The sequence below is a fragment of the Capricornis sumatraensis genome, chromosome 10 (genome assembly GCF_032405125.1).
Source record: "Capricornis sumatraensis isolate serow.1 chromosome 10, serow.2, whole genome shotgun sequence".
Classification (NCBI taxonomy): Eukaryota; Metazoa; Chordata; class Mammalia; order Artiodactyla; family Bovidae; genus Capricornis; species Capricornis sumatraensis.
This window is the reverse complement of record NC_091078.1, coordinates 79683198-79702277: the sequence shown is the minus strand read 5'-3', so window position 1 is coordinate 79702277 and position 19080 is coordinate 79683198. Positions and strand designations below refer to the sequence as shown.

General features: G+C 35.6%; 1 protein-coding gene across 1 annotated transcript in view; it reads right to left on the bottom strand.

Annotated features, from left to right (window-relative positions):
- SUCLG2 (succinate-CoA ligase GDP-forming subunit beta) overlaps positions 1 to 19080 on the bottom strand; it is a 293276-nt gene that overhangs the window by 108121 nt on the left and 166075 nt on the right. Inside the window, exons 8-9 of the mRNA XM_068981830.1 lie at positions 14211 to 14372; positions 11942 to 12084 (exon numbers count right to left, since the gene is read on the bottom strand). Of these exons, the coding sequence (XP_068837931.1) occupies positions 11942 to 12084; positions 14211 to 14372 (305 nt within the window). The remainder of the gene's footprint in view (positions 1 to 11941; positions 12085 to 14210; positions 14373 to 19080) is intronic.

The window sequence follows — 19080 nt, the reverse complement described above, 5'->3', positions numbered from 1 at the left end:
CAGAATGCTTACATATAATGATTAATGAAAGAACTCACAGATAAGCTGGAAGAAAAATGATTAACTAGGATTTGTGCCAGCTGTCCATTGGGAATGCGAACTAATACATGTGTTTCAAGTGCTCTGTTTCATAAGACCTCAAAGGTGGTAAAAAGAGCATCCCAGGAGAGGGTCTTAGACATGTAGATAAAATATTAATCGATGTTCACAAAGGACCTCTAATTGCAAGAGAGTTGCCACCCAAATTATTAAAGTCGCAGCATAAACTATTCAAGTGAGCAAAATCTTATTTTAGATCCATAATAAAGCAAGAAATGTTGATTAGAACACTTTGGCAAAGAAGTAGTGAGTAAAGATAAAGGAAAGGAGGGCAACTCCAATGGATGTAGATGTGGAAGAGCCTCCCTCTTTAGCGGCAAATACACCATCACAAACCTAGACCACAACTCATGCAACAGCTACAGCATTTTGTTCTCCAACGTAAATGTATCTAGAGGCTTTCTTGGACAAACCTATCAATCTATTATAAAAAAAAAAAAAAAAAAAAACTCCTGGCATTTTCAGGGCTCCCTTTCAATTTTATTTTTCAAATTAGTTGAATATCATTACATAATATATAAGGTATTTGCTCTATATTATAGATTTATTCATTCACTGGGCTGTGAATTTACTCATTTATCTATTTATCACCTCTAACACGGCAGCTCCGAGAGAGTAAGACTCTATTTCAATCACTGCTTTATCTTTAGTGCCCAGAGGAATGCCTGGCATATAGACACAATATATTCCCTTTTTTTCTGTTTTAACCTGAAATAATTTTGCTGAAATATGAATTGCTTTTGGTGGGATACTTGCTTTAAACCACAAGATATCTCCATCTGGATTATCAGAGTACAAAATCCCTTCTCTCCTTCACTCCCCAGGGAGACAGGGTATATTCCTGTTTGGCTGACATTTCTGAACACTCCAGCTTAGTCATTCTGTGGTCTCAGGAACAAGTCTTGACTTCAGAAGGGATCTTTGAAGACCTGCTTCCAACAGGCTGGGGATATCTCCCTCTTCAATAAAATCATTCTTATTGTTGGATGAGCCTTTGCCAACCTCATGGTTGACATTCTGACTTGTACTTCTAGCTGAGTTCTTGCCTTAGCTATGTGCCTGGTAGGCTAGTCTCCGTACAACCAAACTTCTATTTACAAGGTATCGTGCATAAATGGCATCTGATCGCTGCACTATGGCCTGTGAACTGTGGAAATGGCTACCTGTTAATAGAAAACCCTAAATACTACTTAGGAATTGCCTCCCTATCTTTGTACTCTTGTTGTCTTCTACTAACATGTTGCTTTCAGGTAAGATCTGCTACCCACACTCACAATCCTCCCTGTAAAACCAACTATTCTCCTGCATCTGGCAGTTGGATAAAGCCTCATCCCACCCTCTGAAATGAGTTCCTTCCTTCCATCATTTACTTGACCTTGTAGGACAAAGTCTAGTTCTAGATTATGGTCCTTATCAGGCAGCCCTTTCCAATTAAGGTCTCGCCAAACATGACATTAGCGTCCAGTTTAGGAAATGAATTGTTTCAGAAAGACAACTCATTGATTCATTATGTTCTTCTTTCAGACTGAGAACATTTGGCTAGATGATGCATATGGAAACAAATATGAATTGTCGATATGAACTTGCTCTAAAAATACATTTTTGGAGAACTTACTATGTTCTACACATGAGATGGGTGGCTAGAAATAATGAAAATATAATAATAGTTGAACAAAACTATGGACTGAAAAAAACAACTCAAGGAGACTGTATTTGTAGCTATTTATAAAGAATATGAGCAAATGGAAAGTTTACTGAATAATCAGTAAGAAGTGGGAGGGTGGAAAAGAGTATTTCAAGGTAATTTTATGAGACTTTAGAGAAATGAATGAATAAAGGAGATTACTGAGTGGTGAGAACTATAACTGTAAATATCATATAGAAAAGGGAAGTTGGGACAAATTATCACCAAGGTGGCATCTGATGAGGGTGATAAAGATTTAAAAAAACACCTATTTTAGAAGTTTGCCTGAGGTGTCTTATTCCTTTACAGAGAATGCAAATAGAAATCAATGGATTCTCATGAAGTTCTTAAGCAAAAGAATTCATTAGGGAATCCTGGGCGCCCCGCCCCCGCCCGCCCCAAAAAAGCACTAAAAAATAAAGGTGAGTTTATTTTCCTACTTCTAGCCAAGTCTCATTCTTGACTCCCTTTCATATTAAATTGTATATAACATGAAGATATCAGGAAGCTAAAAATACTCATTGTTAAGGTGCAGTGGTAAAGAATTCACCTGCCAATGCAGGAGACAGGAGACACAAGAAATGTGGGTTGGATCCCTGGGTCAGAAAAATCCCTTCGAGTAGGAAATGGCAACCCACTCCAGTATTTTTGCCTGGAAAATTCCCTCGACAGAGGAGCCTAGCAGGCTACAGTTCATGGGGTCACAGAGAGTCAGACCGGACTGAGCACACATGCAAGCAGATCAGGAAGATACTGAGCTGAGTAAACAGGAAAGGGCATTAGGCCACCTCTAGGATTTTTAGGTTACTTCAAGTCCAGGCAATTCAGAATGACTGTATCAAATATTAATGAACAATTCACCATTAATTCTGAGATAATTAAACTCAAATTAGCAGTGCATGAAAGTAGTAATTGCACAGAACACTGAACAGGTATCTAATGTGGTTTTGGATTATACTAATTCTCTTTTTTGATGTTATAAAAATTTGTTTTGTACCATAAAGCTTTTTATGCTTGTTATTACTGCATTTACTATGATATTTTACTCTGATTTAGCAAATCTGATTTACAAAGTTCATATAGTTTCTGAAAAAGATTTTAAATAGAATGCTTCTTTAAATTATCTTTAAAGTAAAAAGAAGCTTTAATAAGCTGATTATTAATATTGCTAGTAAAATTCATGGGCAGAGAGACCAACATGAGAATATGTCTATCATGTAATATTGGACTAATAAAAAAAAACCATCAAAAGGAAGAACATTCTAGTTATAACCTTATAAAGAAGATAGGCATAGATAATGCTGGAAGAAAATTTAACAAACTGTAACAGCAGTTCTGTTATAGAAATAAAGTTAGGGCCATTTTTTAAAAATTTTATACTTGAAGTAGGAAAGGTAAATTTATAAAAGTAAAAAATGATCAATTTTGTAAATGTAAAGAAAACTGTCAAAAAGCATAAAGTGAAGGGATTTAAACAGGTAAGGAAATCACCTTAACTGAAACGTGAAAACTAAATTAAAATGTTCTCAAGGTTTATTCACTTAATCCAAAGTTATAAAGCTGCTATGTCTCAAAAGTCATTTATGACACATTTCAAAGTTTCTCATAATCAAAATACTTCCCTTAGGAAACACATAAATGTAAATTATGAAAAGTTTTTGTTTTCTATTTTACTTTATAGTAGGAGTTCCTAAATGTCCTTTCTTAGAAAAGATAAAATGGAGGGTTTCTAGCAAGTAATTCTGAAGAGCTGTCCTAATTATCTAAAACTTTATAAAGGCAATTCACATTATTCAGAGCAATATGGTCTATAAGTTGCAGTGAACACTGAATTAATGAATACTGAACCATTGCTCCTAGGGGAAATATAGGGTTAGGTTCCTGAGAGCTTTTGTTCACATTTTTGTCAACTTATCACTATATAACCTTGTTTTTTGTGTAATTGTGGCCAACAACATTGTAAATCATGGCTCAAGAAACCTTATCTAAGTTGTATTTTCTCTATAAGGCAGGTCACGTTGGACAGTACTTTAGCACTACATGTGAGTCTGTTTTAAACAGCAAAATCACACATCAAAAAGGATAAAACATGAAAAAGGGGGCATTAAATACATTATGAAAATGACACTTGTTTACTGTAGGAGCACTGAGATAAGAAAGGAAAAAGCTGACTTGTTTGACATTCACTGAGAACAGTGTACCACGTAACTAAAATTTTTCAAATTCTGTGTATTTTTGCAAACAACTGTGAAAGCACCGAGTATTAATTATAGGATCATAAATAAAGTTTAGCACATATGCAAATTTGCAAATACTGAACCTACAAAGAGTGGGATCAACTGTACTAAGAATCCTGGCTGAAAAAAAATGCATACTAGGTTGCAATGAAATTCCTTCAATACTTTGAAAAACATTCCTTGAAAATAACTATGAATCTTATTAAGAACTAGAGAACTATGCCATTTTAATAACAACATTCATCTTGCCTTAAGTCACATTTGGAGGAGTTGTGAGTACCATGCTTCCACTTACAACTGTACCTTAATATGGTGATTCATGAAGCAACAAATTTAAAAAGTCTTACTAAAAGTTTCATGAAAAACTAAGTAAATAATAGCCCCCCAAAACATGCATTAAATGGTCTCACTTCATATTATTTCAGGAGGACATACATACAATGAAATAATAAAAATTTATATAGACCAATTTAAAGACATGGAAAAAAAGTGTGGCAAGATATATAAAAGAGCCCATTCCTTTGATTTCCAAAACCGCACACATGCCTGTATTTTAAATGTGAAAAAGAGTGACATCACAATGGAAAATGGGCAAAATATATTAATAGGCAGATCATAACAAAAGTGATAAAAATGTTCAATAAAAGAAAAATAACTTAAAATGTTACTTCTCATGACCGTAAACAGTCACAGTAACAATGGCCAGGATGTAAGAAAACTTATTTGATGAAAACCCTCTACGTTCCTTCAACTGATACTGAGATAATTTGTGAAAAACTTAACCTCTGCATTCATCTCTACCCTCATACTTCTATAAGTTCATCTTACGTAAATAAATCTCACCTGTTTCTAAAGCTATGAATATAAGGGGGTTCACAGTGGCATTAAATTGGAAACACCCTGACTACCAAACAAAGGACTGTTTAAGTAAACATATATCTATACATGTGTACACTGTTAAGCCGCTGAAAATGTTAGTACTGTACTAAGACACGCAAAAAGTGCATAAAAAGTGAAAAAAGACTATATAATAGTCAGTTATACTATTTAAAATAGTTTTGTCAAAAATGGTATATTATTCATCAAGACACTCACATATATAAAATTTACTGTATTTCTGTACTTTTCTGTTTTATGTTTCCCTAATTCAATAATTAGGGGAAAAGGCACACTACATAGAAATCCACTCCAAGTCAAGCCGATTTCTTCAGCAAGCCCACATGGACATGCTACTCATTTAGGAAGTAGACAATGAGACAGTAACTCCTAATTCTCTGGCAGTGGCGGCAGGGTCGGGGGGCACGGCATGGCAGGAAGAAAGAGGATTTAGTGTCTTCAATTTCCTGAACCCACTGGGGCTTATCCCACCAGACTACAGTTCACTTCTGCAGAGCAAAGGAACTAGAGAAATTCACAGTTCAAAGGTTTTTAACCTTGTTCTCCAGAATAATTTTACTCAGTTCACTCTCCACATCCAGGGATTTCCTCTACCAGGCAATTTGCACTCTAAATGTGACGTCACTCAGTAGTGTCGGACTCTCTGCAACCCCATGGACCTGTCAGGTTCCTCTGTCTCTAGAACTTTTCAGGCAAGAATATTGGAGTGGATTGAAGACACTGAATCCTCTTTCTTCTTCCTGCCATGCCGTGTCCCCTCACCCTGCAACCACTGCCAGAGAATTAGGAGTTACTGTCTCATTGTCTACTTCCTAAGTGAGTAACATGTCCATGTGGGCTTGCTGAAGAAATTGGCTTGACTTGGAGTGGATTTCTATGTAGTTTGCCATTTCTATGTAGTGGCCATTCTCTTCTCCAGGGGATCTGCCTGACCCAGGGATCAAACCCAAGTCTTCTACATTGCAGACAGATTCTTTACTGTCTGAGCGACCAGGGTATCCCTTAGATTCTAAAACAATACCTCAAAAATAACAGTAGTAAAACCTTCAGATGCCTTGATCACTCATCCATCCTAAGATTATTCTTAAGATTCAGAGATGCCTGACATTAATCTCAGCTATTATTTGTTCAACTTGCTAGGATATACACTATTTTCTATATTTTCTAATTGCTAAGGTCAACTACTTCCTTTCTCAATGCAATAAAATTAAGAATAAAAAAATTCTTAACATTTAATAAAGTAGATATTATTTCCAACCTATATGATACTACAACTTGATTAGTGGTCCATTTCTCTTTAATAGTCTACAAAGGCCTCTTCATATAGGATTCATAATGAATTATTGAGCATACTGAGATTAATCATAAAATTTACTAAAATATCCCCAAATCTGTTAAATTCTTTAAATCGCTTACAATGAAACAAAGTCAGGTCCATTAAAATCTGGATATTGAGAAGTGGAGCAAAGAGTACAAATCTTATTTTTTTACTTATTTCTGAGAGTATGTCAGCAAGGAGCATGAAAATAGATTGAGTGTTACATTACAGATGCTTTGAAAATGTGGTAGCTATCAGACACACTGATCATGTGTGAGATTCAGAAACAACTGCCTTTGCCAGGACTTGGCTCTTACTGGGAAGTACTGGCAGGTAAGTTGGGCATGGAGAGCCAGACAGTCTTGGAAATTTGGGTCAAATGGCCATCAGGAAAAGAAAAGCAAATGTCAGCATTTATGAATTCATGACAATAGGAAAATCCCTGCGAGTAGAAATGAGCACAGGGAGGACGGTTTTCCATGTTCCCGAGTATGCACAGTGGTAACATGAAACAAGGGGTGAAACCAAATGACAGGTTGTGGATCCAGAAGCACAAAACCATTTTTACTCTCTTCAGACTAGGCTATCAGGTAGCTGATTATCATAAAGAATGGCTGCTTCTCAACTCTATATGAAAGTAAAATTAGTTTTCAAACTGGCCTGTAAGAATAGAAATGCACAGTAATCATTTCAAAAAATAATGCTCATGTTTAAAAAGTCCTGGACCTTATATCTGAAAACAAATCCCTGAAAGAATTCTATTAATTCCCAAAAGAAATATTCCCTTGCAGATAAGGCATTTCAGCAAATATATGTGGTAAATGATAAAATGAGTTTTGTTTCATGCCTCTGATATAAGCATGTATTTAAGGGAAAAAGAGGATCTTGTGTTTTGCTTTTAAATAAACTCTAATTGTATGATAATTAACAATATAGAAGGCGTTTAGTATGTCATTAATCCAAAAATATACTTAAAACAATTCATGGCATTCGCATAAACCCCTTATCAAAAATACAGCACAGTTTTACATCCTCGGCCTCAAATTCTAAAGACTTTTCAAGTACTTACCACAGAGTTAAACCAGCTGGCCTCTCCTCAAATTTAAACCAAATTGTATTTTGTGGTTCTCCTAAAATATGAATTTAATCCTCCCTTTATTAAACTGTTTCCTTGGCTGTCTGGAGGGAGAATCACTGCACACTACTGAAACTGCTTACACATTTCATCAATTTCAAAACAACCCAGGCAGTAACACTGGTATCAATGAACTGCTTCAGACAGTTCCCACTTCTGCAGACAACCATTTATTCCCCACCGTTTCAATAATTCTAAATCTAAGCCTTTAAATGATAATCAAAATGAACACTCAAGAAAAAAGCATACAAACTAAAGTTTTCATCATGCTTTAGAAAGGTTTGCCAAGTACTTTACATGTATCTTAAATGATAATAAAACAATGCTTTGGGGTATTATTTTCATGTCTACTTTATTCATGAGGTGACAGAAGTTGAAAGAGTATATTCACATTGCTAATAAACACATGAAAAGGTGTTCATCCTGATTAGTTATGAGGGAATGGCATTAAACCACAATAAATACTACCACATGCCTACCAGAATAACAAAAATGTCCGTGAGGGTTTCCCACACACGCCTATCAGAATGTAAATTGGCATGTTTAGAAAACTGTTTGGTAGTATACATTCAAACTGAGTATATGCATACCCTATTGCCCACAAATTCTACATCCAAGCATATACACCACAAAAATATGCTCCAAATGGCATGTATGATTATGTTCATAGCAACATTATTCATCGTAGTAAAAAATGAGAATCACACAAATGTCTATCAGTAGAAAATGACATAAAAACGCTATATAGCAATAAGGGTAAGTGAACCACTACTACATAAAATATGGTTGAATCTGATAAAAGTCAAATGAAAGATGACAAATACAAAAGTATATGCAGTGCATGATTCCATTTGTATTATGCTCAAAATCAGGCAAAACAAATCTTTGATAGTAGAAGCTAGGAGAATATTAGCTTTGTGAAGAAAGCGGGGTTGAGGGAGATAGTGCGGAGGTATAAAGCACTGCTGGGACGGTGACGGTCCTAGTGCATTCAAACTGTGACAAACTACCATAGACTGGGGGGTTAGAAAGCATTCATTTCTCCCAGTTCTGGAAGCTGGCAAGTCCAAGATCAAGTCACCAGCACATTCAGTGGCTGCTAAGTAGTACACAGGTGGCTATCTTCCAGCAATGTCCTCACACCAAGGAAGGGGTGAGTGGGCTCTCTGGGAATCTCTTTTATAAGGGCACTAATCCCACCCATGAAGGTTCTACTCTCATGATCTAATTACAGCCCAAAGGCCTCACCTCCTCACACCATCACACTGAGGGGTAGGATTTCAACATATAAATTATGAGAAAACATACTCAGTCCATAACACTGGAAATGTCCTGTATCTTGATGCGGTCAGAGGATCCACAAATATGTTCACTTTGTCATAATTCATTGAACTATCTACTTACAATGTAGATAGTAAGTTTGTACAGTGTTCTTTATGAAATCTATTATTTTAATAAAAGTTTATTAAAATTTTTAGACAGTACTGTCACGTGAAACCATTGCCCTTTAAATGAGAAATATATGTATCTCAATTCATACCATGAAGTAACTCTCTGAGATAATAAGTACTATTACTATCTCTATTTTATAAAATAGGAAACCAAGACACATAAAAGTTACATGATATGCCCAAGGTGCCACAGTTAACACATGTTAAAGATAGAAATAGAACCCAGGCTGCCTGGCACCTGAGCCCCACTAAAAATCTCTTCAAGTATTTGGTGCTTATATAGCACATTTCCTTCCTAAAAGGCTTTGAATATTGGACTCTACGCTGGACCTAAACCAGGAAGCACAGTAAAATCAAGAGAACAGACTTCACAAGTCATAAGCTACTGCTTTTCAAAAATCAGGCCTCCAGAGGGCAATAGACTGGCTTAACTGGACAACAGAGCAGAGGTTACTGTTGAGATTCATATCAACCATCTTTTCCTTTAATTCATTTATGCAACATGTTCTACATAATCCACATGATGTTGTACTCATTTTTTATACCTTTGGAATTCTAAGTTCAAAATTAAAAACAAAAGTCAAAAGCACGACTCAGGAAAATAAAAACATAATGCTAACATTCTTGATAGTATTTCTCCTTTAAATGTGCTCAAATTCTTTATAGATTGGCACAGAATCCTACTTCTACTTTCTAAAACAATTTTACTCCCTATAATTTTAAGAACACCTATGTTTAGAATCTTATAAGTTAAAATGATGAGGGTGAGACTGTATCTATTCTACCACCAGCAGAAAAAACTCTATTACCTTTCTCTCATCTCAAGCCCAGCTGGAAAATAAGAGAATTATAAAATATTTAATGATACTTTTCATGGGAATCCAGTTTAGAAAGTGCGCTATCTTGGAAAAATTCTTGTTTTAATCAGTTTGGCACAGGAACTTCATTTTACATATACTACAAACAAATAAGGGACACATTAGTTATAAAGGTACTTGTGTTAGGTCCCAGTGAAAATCAGCAATGGACTAACAGTCAAGTGAAATAAATGTAAGTCTCAGCTCCATGGCAGACGTTATGAGTGGAAATATATGTCAATGCATAATATTTTTCGTGAATGAGCATGTTTATTACTTGATCAATAGAATTAGCCTGAACATATAACAAACAAGCAGTTGCTACTATCACTTGATTTAAGTTTAACAACAATGGGCCTTCTGTTATTTTTAGTTTTAGTGTATTCAACTGACTAATCCTTATATCTAACAAGAAAATCAATACCTTTGAAATAATTAGCTTTGGGCTCTGGGGAATCTCTAGTTCTGAGCAACTGGATGGGGTTCTACTTGAAATAATTACTGCCAGAATTACAACCAGTTTCCTTGCAAGATCCAATCAATTCATCGATACTATTTTTTAGCCTCTGTTCCCTGAAATCTGTGAAACAACGCCAGGATTGAAAATACCCATTACATTTCTATGCTTTTTAACTGACTTTGAAATTTTAAGATTTGGAAAATGTACTGTGAGATGAGCCAAGCATTTATTTTCCTGATATAGCATGAGAAAAATAAAATAACTCCCACATACCTTTATCTACCCAAGATGACAGCCAATCTCAAAAAAGTTTAAATACTCCCAGCACTTGAAAATAGGAAGAGTCAACATTTTTGAAGATTGTTTTAAACAAAAAACAAAGCTTTCCAAGTGATTTTTCATTCCCTTCCTGTACTTTAATAAAATTAAAATTTAGGATCAGCCACTAAGAAAAGATACTCCAAAGAAAATGCAATATGATTGTCCTGGTAGATCTAATCCTTCCTGGCTCTCTTTAATGCTCAGCACTGAATTTCAGTCAACACTAAATGTGCAGTATTTTATTACAGTTGCTTGTCCTCTGGGTATTTTGTGGTTCAAGCAGTTGAAATAGCTGTGTTTTATGTACATGGTATTTACAGATTTCAATTGCTTTGAAAATCTTTCGGATAAAAATGATTCTTCCCTTAGAAAGGAGTAGAAAAGAGGGATAAATGAATTCATAAATGATTAGGGAGCCTCTGATACTTAATCAATGAAAACAAGGTGCTTCTATTAACAGAAAAATCACCTGTGGACAATTCATGGCTGAGTGACTTTGGACTTCAGTCACTTTGCTATTTCTGAACAGCAGTGCAGAAATGAAGATAAGTTGCTGATAATGTTTAACCATTTTATGTGTGTGTGTGTAATTATAAGAAAAAGATTTAACAAAAATGTAAGGTTACCAACTAAGTCATAAAGAAAACAGACAAGCATACCACTAACCTAAGACAAAACTGTATACACAGGAGGCCCAAAATGCCAGTCTACTTATGAATGGGAAGTTTCCATATTAAGTTCAGACAACATTTGAATACATATTCGAAAAATATTAGTCTTTCTATATAATGATATCTTATCATAGACAACTGAATAGCTACAATGGATGCAAATCATACTGGTCTTTGAACTGATTAAGTATTTACCAAGTACCTACTATGCACCTAGCATGACAGCTACATTCTAGTTAAGAAGAAAAGATGCCCATGGAATAACATTATATGTACTTAGAGCATATGTCACAAGCTGTAACACATGTAATCATTAGAGATGAAAATTAAAAAGCATATAGAAGGATGCGAGGTCATCATTTTCCAGTAATACATAATATTATAACCCTGTAATTTTCTTCTGTCTTAATCTTATAATACCTCAGCACCTTTGAGGAAGGAATCTGAGACTCAGTCCTCTCTAATTCACATAAGCATAGAACTAATCACTTCATTGTTAAGTACACACAAAAAATATTTCATGCCAACCAATATTTATTTACATGACACTGTTTAAAAAAATATCCTTGTGCCTCTCAGAACTTTATAAGCACAGGCCCTGAAGTAAGATCCTAGGGGTACTTATAAGCCTTTTACCAAGATGATTTAAGCCATCATGAATTCCAGTGTGATATAAGACAGTATTTGCACCTGGGGCTGGAAAGTATTATACATGTGCTGGCTTATCAATCCTCAGCAGCAAGAACAAGGCAGATCATTATGGTGAGAAATCATTACACCATGCAACCTCTCCTACAAAAAGAGAAGTTACCTTAGGATCAGCTGTGAGTAATTTGAATGCTTGATATACTTGAGATTCCTTTACACCACCACCAAGATCCAAAAAGTTGGCTGGCTTCCCACCATTCAGGAAAATGATGTCACAGGTAGCCATGGCAAGTCCAGCACCGTTAACTGTGAAATGCAAATGGTACACAACACAAGATAAATATAGCAACATCAAAGGGTGCATAAACTTTGGCCCTTCTCCATATTACTAAAAGAGAAACCCGACATTAATAAGCCAGTTTATTAATTTATTTGTTTCCAGCCTACTTGACATTCTATTCAACCAGATAAATTTATAGACTTTAAAAATACAGAAACAGAAAATATACAAAGAATAAACAAAAAATACCCAGGAATGGGGAGAAGGATTTATTGAGAAGTTAAGTCAATCTGGGAAAGACAAAGCGAAGAGCTTCATTCAGTAAGTAATAAATTTGGACTACTAGTAGAGGGAAGAGTTTCAGGTTCTAGACAGTATAAAGTTTAAGAGATTTGGGAGAGAGGGAAAAGGCTATAAAAAGTTGTTAGAGCCTATGAATTACATCATTTTTAATATTCTTTAAGAGATTTGAGAAAAGAATGTGATTTCTTTCCATTTTTGCTTGCTGTGAATACGCTCCTTTGAATGTGGCATCCCTCGGGGGGTTGAACCATAGGGGTTCCAACTTCAATAGGACTGAAACACTTTTTTAACAATCAGTGCAACTATGCATGTTTATGTGTTCTCTGGAGAAACGAAGAAAACAAATGAACAAATGACAGCATCAAAACAATATTCCTAAGCACTGTTACTGTTTCAAATTAACGTAAGAAATGTTCACTAGCAACCTGATCATTAAAACTAGAACTAAAATACGCCAACATCCTAGAAGCTTTCTTTAAAAAAAAACGAGTTTTAACATCAAAATTCTTATTTTCCAGAGCTAAGTTTTACTGATCAATTGCACTTCTTTTGCTTCCTATGCCTAATTATAGGAAATTATTTTCCTTAGTTAGAAAGTCCTCCACACACACACACACACAAAAGTCTCCTGAACATTATAGAAACTCTTCAGGTAAAGTACCTTTCACATTTTCTGACTTTGTATTTCTCAGATAATGCCTGTGAACTGTGACTAACTAAGCCTGGGACAACTAATATAAAAATAATTTATATATGATCTTAAAACAATGTGAAATGTATTAATCCTACCTTTTGAGACTGCCACCTTGACCAAATCATGCATACTTCTACAGAGGCTACAAAGAATATGCATTTAATTTGCTCTAAACACACCATTAAATCTTTCCCCTTTCTAAATGCCTACAAATACTGAGAGCATATTAGCTTATCAAGATAAGAATGATGTGAGTGATCTAGTACATGAGAGTTTTTGCTCCAATATAAAGAAAGAGCTTTTGGTATCACTTGTAATTGGATGTCATTTTCTACTGTATGAACAGCAAACTACTAGATGAGGTCTGTTCAGTTCTGAATATAATGATACTGTTGGTTTAATGAGCTACAAATCTTTTTTTATTTTAATTCCATTAAGATTGAGACCTCTGTTTCAAGTGCAATGAATTGATTCCACCAGAAACATAGAAGCATTTAAATCTCAGTATTATATGCTGTGGACAATAACAGAAATTGTATTGCCTCTTTAGACTCATTCTTATTTCTGTTAATAAGCCAGTATCACAAATTTAGATGACTATGATAAAATCAATTGTCTTATTAATAAGCGGACATAATGGAGTAAACATTTGATCATTTGGTTTGCACAGAACCTCAAACTTTAGTATAATGATTAAAGCATGCATTCTCTTCAACTTCCTCTAAGAAAGCAATGTATTTTAAACACAAATTTCGGCAAAGGTTCTGACTTTTACTAGTCAAAATTTAACTGAGATGCTTTAAAATACTGGTTCTGAACTGGGGTTACTATGCTTACCAGAAGGTAATGTCTGGAGACATTTTGGATTGTCACAACTGGTGACAATGCAGCAAAGGAAAGAGCCTGACAGCAAAGAATTATCCCACCCAAAATGTCCATAGGGCAAGAAGTGAGAAACCCTACCTTAAACCAGTGACCACAGGCCAAAATGAACTTTTGAAAGAAATTTTATGTTGTGTTTTTTTTTTTTAAGAGTTTTTGGCTACAAAAATCTCATATGTTCACTTGCAATTAGGGAATAACATTTTAGAAACCAGGGGTCTCTAAACTCTGCAAAAATTCACAAATTATTATATTGATATAATGCTTTCTTACCAAAACAGGCAATGTTCCCATCCAGTCCTATGTATTTTAGATCATATCTGGCAGCTTCATTTTCAATGGGCTCATTCTCTGATTTGTCATCCATAGCAAATATATCCTTTTGTCGGAATTCTGCGTTGTCATCAAAGTTTATCTTGGCATCAAAACAGACAACTAATAAAGAAAACACAAACATACCTAAGTATCTCCTAAGGATCTATAAATTATTGGGTTGGCCAAAAAGTTCAAGTTTTTCTGTCAGATGTAACAGAAAGGCTCAAATGAACTTTTTGGACAATCCAGTAAGTTCTCCAGGCTGAAAAGTGCAAGAGAAATAAAATCGAACACTGTCATTTTTTCTCAAGCTTCAGACAGAAGATGCTGTTAAGGCTTTATCTTTAAACTTTAAGGCTACAAAGACAAATATGACACGATCCCTGTTTTCAAGGGACTTACGTTCTAATAAAAAGCATAATAATTTTTATCTATTGGTTTTCTATGAATGACAATATAAGTTGCCATCACTCTTTAAAAGCTATACACTGGCATAGCTAAATATAGCTTTGATTTGCAATTTTTATTACAGTTCCTATTTTTAGTAGTTAACCTTTCGTGTCAGTGCAAAGAGAGACTAGACAATAATGCTTAATATTGCTGTCCTCCTACAGCCTTCTTCTGATGGTGCAAAATGAAGTTTTTATTTAGTCACTATCCTCACTAATATGTCTAGAAGATTTAGTGGAAAGAATGCCAAGTCAGAATCATTAGATTTTTTAACTTATTTGATCCTTAACTAACTCTGTAAACTTGATAAAAATAACCTACTTTCTTGCTGGACCTCAGTTTTCTTATTTGAAAAGTAGAAAAAGACAATCCCCAGACTGCTGATATACTTACTCTGGGGTCTGCTAAAAGTACACCATGATCTTGATGTGAGCAGGACCATCTTATATTCTTGTGATTAAAGTTACAAAACAGTAAGTGGCCAAGACTGGACTGTTACAAGGGAAGGCTGCCAGGCATTATTAGCAGCACAGTCTCCACCCGCTGGTGCCGGCAGGAATCTCTAACTCTCCTACTGGAGAGGAGCCCCGGACACAGTGAAACTCACTTAGTGACAGGAATGGACCACAGATAGTTTTCCTTGACTTGTAGATCTTCCACATGTGCAATCAGGGAGCTACTGCGGTGGGGAGAGGTGGCATTCTGGTGTCTTGGATCTGATCTCTTCTATTACATCCTTTAGAGCAGAAATTATTGTCTAGGATGATACTCTATAATAATCTTCTACTTCACTTGGGATATCGACAGGCAGGGATCTATGACCATGAATTTAGATATTATTCATTCTCCACCAGCACTGCCATAGGCACCTAGTCTTTTCAGCAAAACAATCACCTATGTGCATTTCACTGGAAAGTAATGACCATGGTTTGTTAATACCACCTGCTTCTTATGAAAAGAAAGTATTGTTACCTTGTAGCATCCTGGAGTTAAAGACCCCAGAGAAAGGGTTTTTTTTTAAGTATCTTTACCACAATAAGTAAGGATTTTGGTACAAATCTGTGCAAAACTGGCATATTAACATTGAAGAATTCTCAGCATAAATAAAAGTCCAAACCACAAAGTACTTAAAGTAGCAATGATTGACAAGGGACAATTTTATATGGAATTTAATGTCTGCCTGAGTCCTTTGTCTTCCCACAAAATGTCCAACCACTTTACCCACATACTATGAATATACAGAGCAAATGAGTAATTACTTTCCAGAAATCTGAATGACAGGATTCTAGTTAGCAAAGGAATTGGCCAATGTTCTCTGCTTGCTACAGTAGCACTGTCTCAGCAATTAATGACTTGTATAACAACCAGTAGGAAACAATGCCACTGTTGGCTTTCCACTGGGTTTATAAACATACTTTAATTAATTTATTAGCAATCTTTGCTTCTCCATTACTCATTGTCAAGATTACTTGGAACCAACATGTTCAGAATGAATGGGCAAATGCTATGAAATTGACTTCCTAAGTGAAGAGTTTCAAATAAAAGAATTCTTGGTCAAGATCAATAAACCAGTATATCAAAATAGGTCCAGGCTGATCTTTGCTCCTTGCAAAGACTATAAGCTACTTGAGAGAGAGTATAATTAATAGGTATGTATGCAAAGCTCAGAAAGCAGTCTCAGCTAAATGTCTGCAAAGTCAGATTTCCAAAAGTCTCTTTTTCCTGTAGTATGGCATGTATGCCTAGTACAGAAAAGAGTTCACTGTTTGGGGACCACCTTGAGAGAACTTTAGAGTTAACCAAGAACTTAAAGATAGTGACAGCAGGATGACAGGGTTATCTGTAGGTAAGAAAAAGGTGTATGGGCCCTTGCCAAACATTCTCTCTCTGTAGAGAAAAGTAAACAACATAATTAGGTCAAATGTATATATATCCAAGTGCTTTTAGAAGTTAAAAACACTACACAAACAGGAAGTAAATAAAGCAACTTAAGAGTAAAGAAAGATAACCAAAACTGAACTGCCATCATTAATACCTAAATTTTTTCTGGGGAGGGTGGTGGCAGAGGGGAAATAAGGCCTTTGAGGTACATGGAGTCTGTTAGACACATTTGTTAAATCTGCTCAGTATTTTTAAAATGGTCCCAAACATAACAAGTGCTTTCCAGCACAATCTCTGTTTATAATGTTACCTCATTTGAAAGTTTTCCCTTGAACTTGACCACTTAATGTAGACTCTGGTATCAAAAACACCCGGGGAGGAATTACAGCCACCATACTTCCTAACCGGGGAGCCAGTGTCTCTCTTAAGTCCAGTGGTCTTATCAGTCAATTGGGACAGAGCATTTTCTCCTGCCTTGCACTGCTGGAAGGGCAGGATGCAGGCAAGCGCTTAGCCTCACTAACAGCTGGCACTTACAAGTGATGTTTATTGTTACCACTGCCATCTTCTACATGCACAGTGCTTTCTTGGGGCTTCAGAAACAGGGCAGGTCCTTAGGGCCCAGGATACAGGATTCTCTTCTCTTCCTATCACCGAAAATGACCTGTACTTGTTCCTCTCCCTTATAATCCTAGACTTCTGTTCAGAGTAAATCTAAACTAATGCCTACTGAAGTTTACACATGTACAGATTACCTTTTCCTATAGGAAAGATTTTAATGGTTGGCATTCCAGGCTTTGGAACTGACAGAGAAGGACATTTTTCTTAAAGGGCGATGTTGAAAGAGATGACTTGGTGATGCTTGAATCACAGCATACATTTGCATAAGGTCAGGGTGGTTATAGGGTGGGTATAAAAAAGCCCCAAGTGAGACTCTAAGTCAGGTGGGGGTAGAGTACAGCCCTTAGGCCAGCTCACTGCCTGTTTTTGTAACCACAGTTTTACTGTTATTCAGTCATAACCATTCATTTACATACCTCTCTGGTTGCTATCCCAAAACAACAGTAGAGATGAGTGGCTGCAATAGAGACTATAATGCCTCCAAACCCCCTAATATTTACTGTCACTTTACAGAAACAGGTTGCCACTCCCAACAAAGCTCCAGTTTGCATCACATCCATATCCTACTTTAACAACTGAAAAAACAGACACAGGTATCATATATGTATTAGTGAAAAAGAAACTTAGAAAAGTGCATCACAGTAATGTGAAAACAAAACAGTGTAACAAACAAACTAAACCAAAACCTGCAGCTTACACAAAATGAAGAGATCAATCCCTGAACACTGATTGATACTTATATGCTAATTTCCCCCTGTAAGACCTCCTCCAAGAACACTTTCAGAACTGGTGGATTAAAAATGGATTGTTTATGTCAATAAGAGCATAATAAAATAAACTTCCTTGCTCAGACCTTGGCTTTTTCATTTAATAAAACAATACACTATGGTAAAATATACTTTTGGAGGTGCTGAGCTTGGTTCAGACATTAAAATTTTCAATGTCACATTAATGACACTTCAATTCTATAGAAAATTCAACTTGAACAAAGGCCATTCTATGTACAAAGTGGGTGAAAAAACACACCTATTAATATTTATAAAACAATTTTCACCATCAAAAGCACATGGTTACATGCTTGATAGATTATACAAATGAATTTTCCTTCTGAACAAATATCAAAGAAAGCTGTGGTACTTATATTCATAGGGTGTTTTTGTCATTTTGTTTAATGGTGTGAGATCCTGTGAGCTGCTAATTCAACAACTGCAATGAACAACGTGACTGGCAGTTATCGGCCTCTGACCCTAGAGTTTTAACAGAATAATGTGCCACAGAATTAAACAAAAGAAAAATACATTTGAGGGGAAGATTCACACATAAAAGAAACATAAACACAACAGGAAATAAGTCTGTCATAATTAGTTTGAAAAATAACTTGTCTTCAGCAATGTACTGAATTTGATTTATGATAAATAACCGTAACGTGCTACAGAAATGCACTTTGCCAAGATGGCCTTAAAACGCTGATACGTCCCAGTTAGTCCCACTTTCTGTTAAATGTTACTGTTTGAGGAGTTGTATACTTTTCTTTAGTTGCTATGAAAGGAGAAAAATAGATACTAGGCGGGAGGGAACTTCAGAGGGAGGTAAAGAACTGAGAATGTTCTCGAAAATAGAGTTATGTATAAAGAGAGAAATACAGAGAAACACCCACCAACAACATGGGCACAGAGCAACAGGGTAGTTATTTAGGGAAATTAATCTGAAGAAAGAAAGGAATTTGATATGTCATTTAACTTTGGATCACCCAGCCTTAATTCCCATGGAATCTTGGCCAGAGAGTCTCGGTTTTAAATTGGGTTTAATTTATTTAGCACAGTGAATGAATTTGGTCTCCAACAGATGAAAATGCCTTAGAGCAGGAATTCTTAAT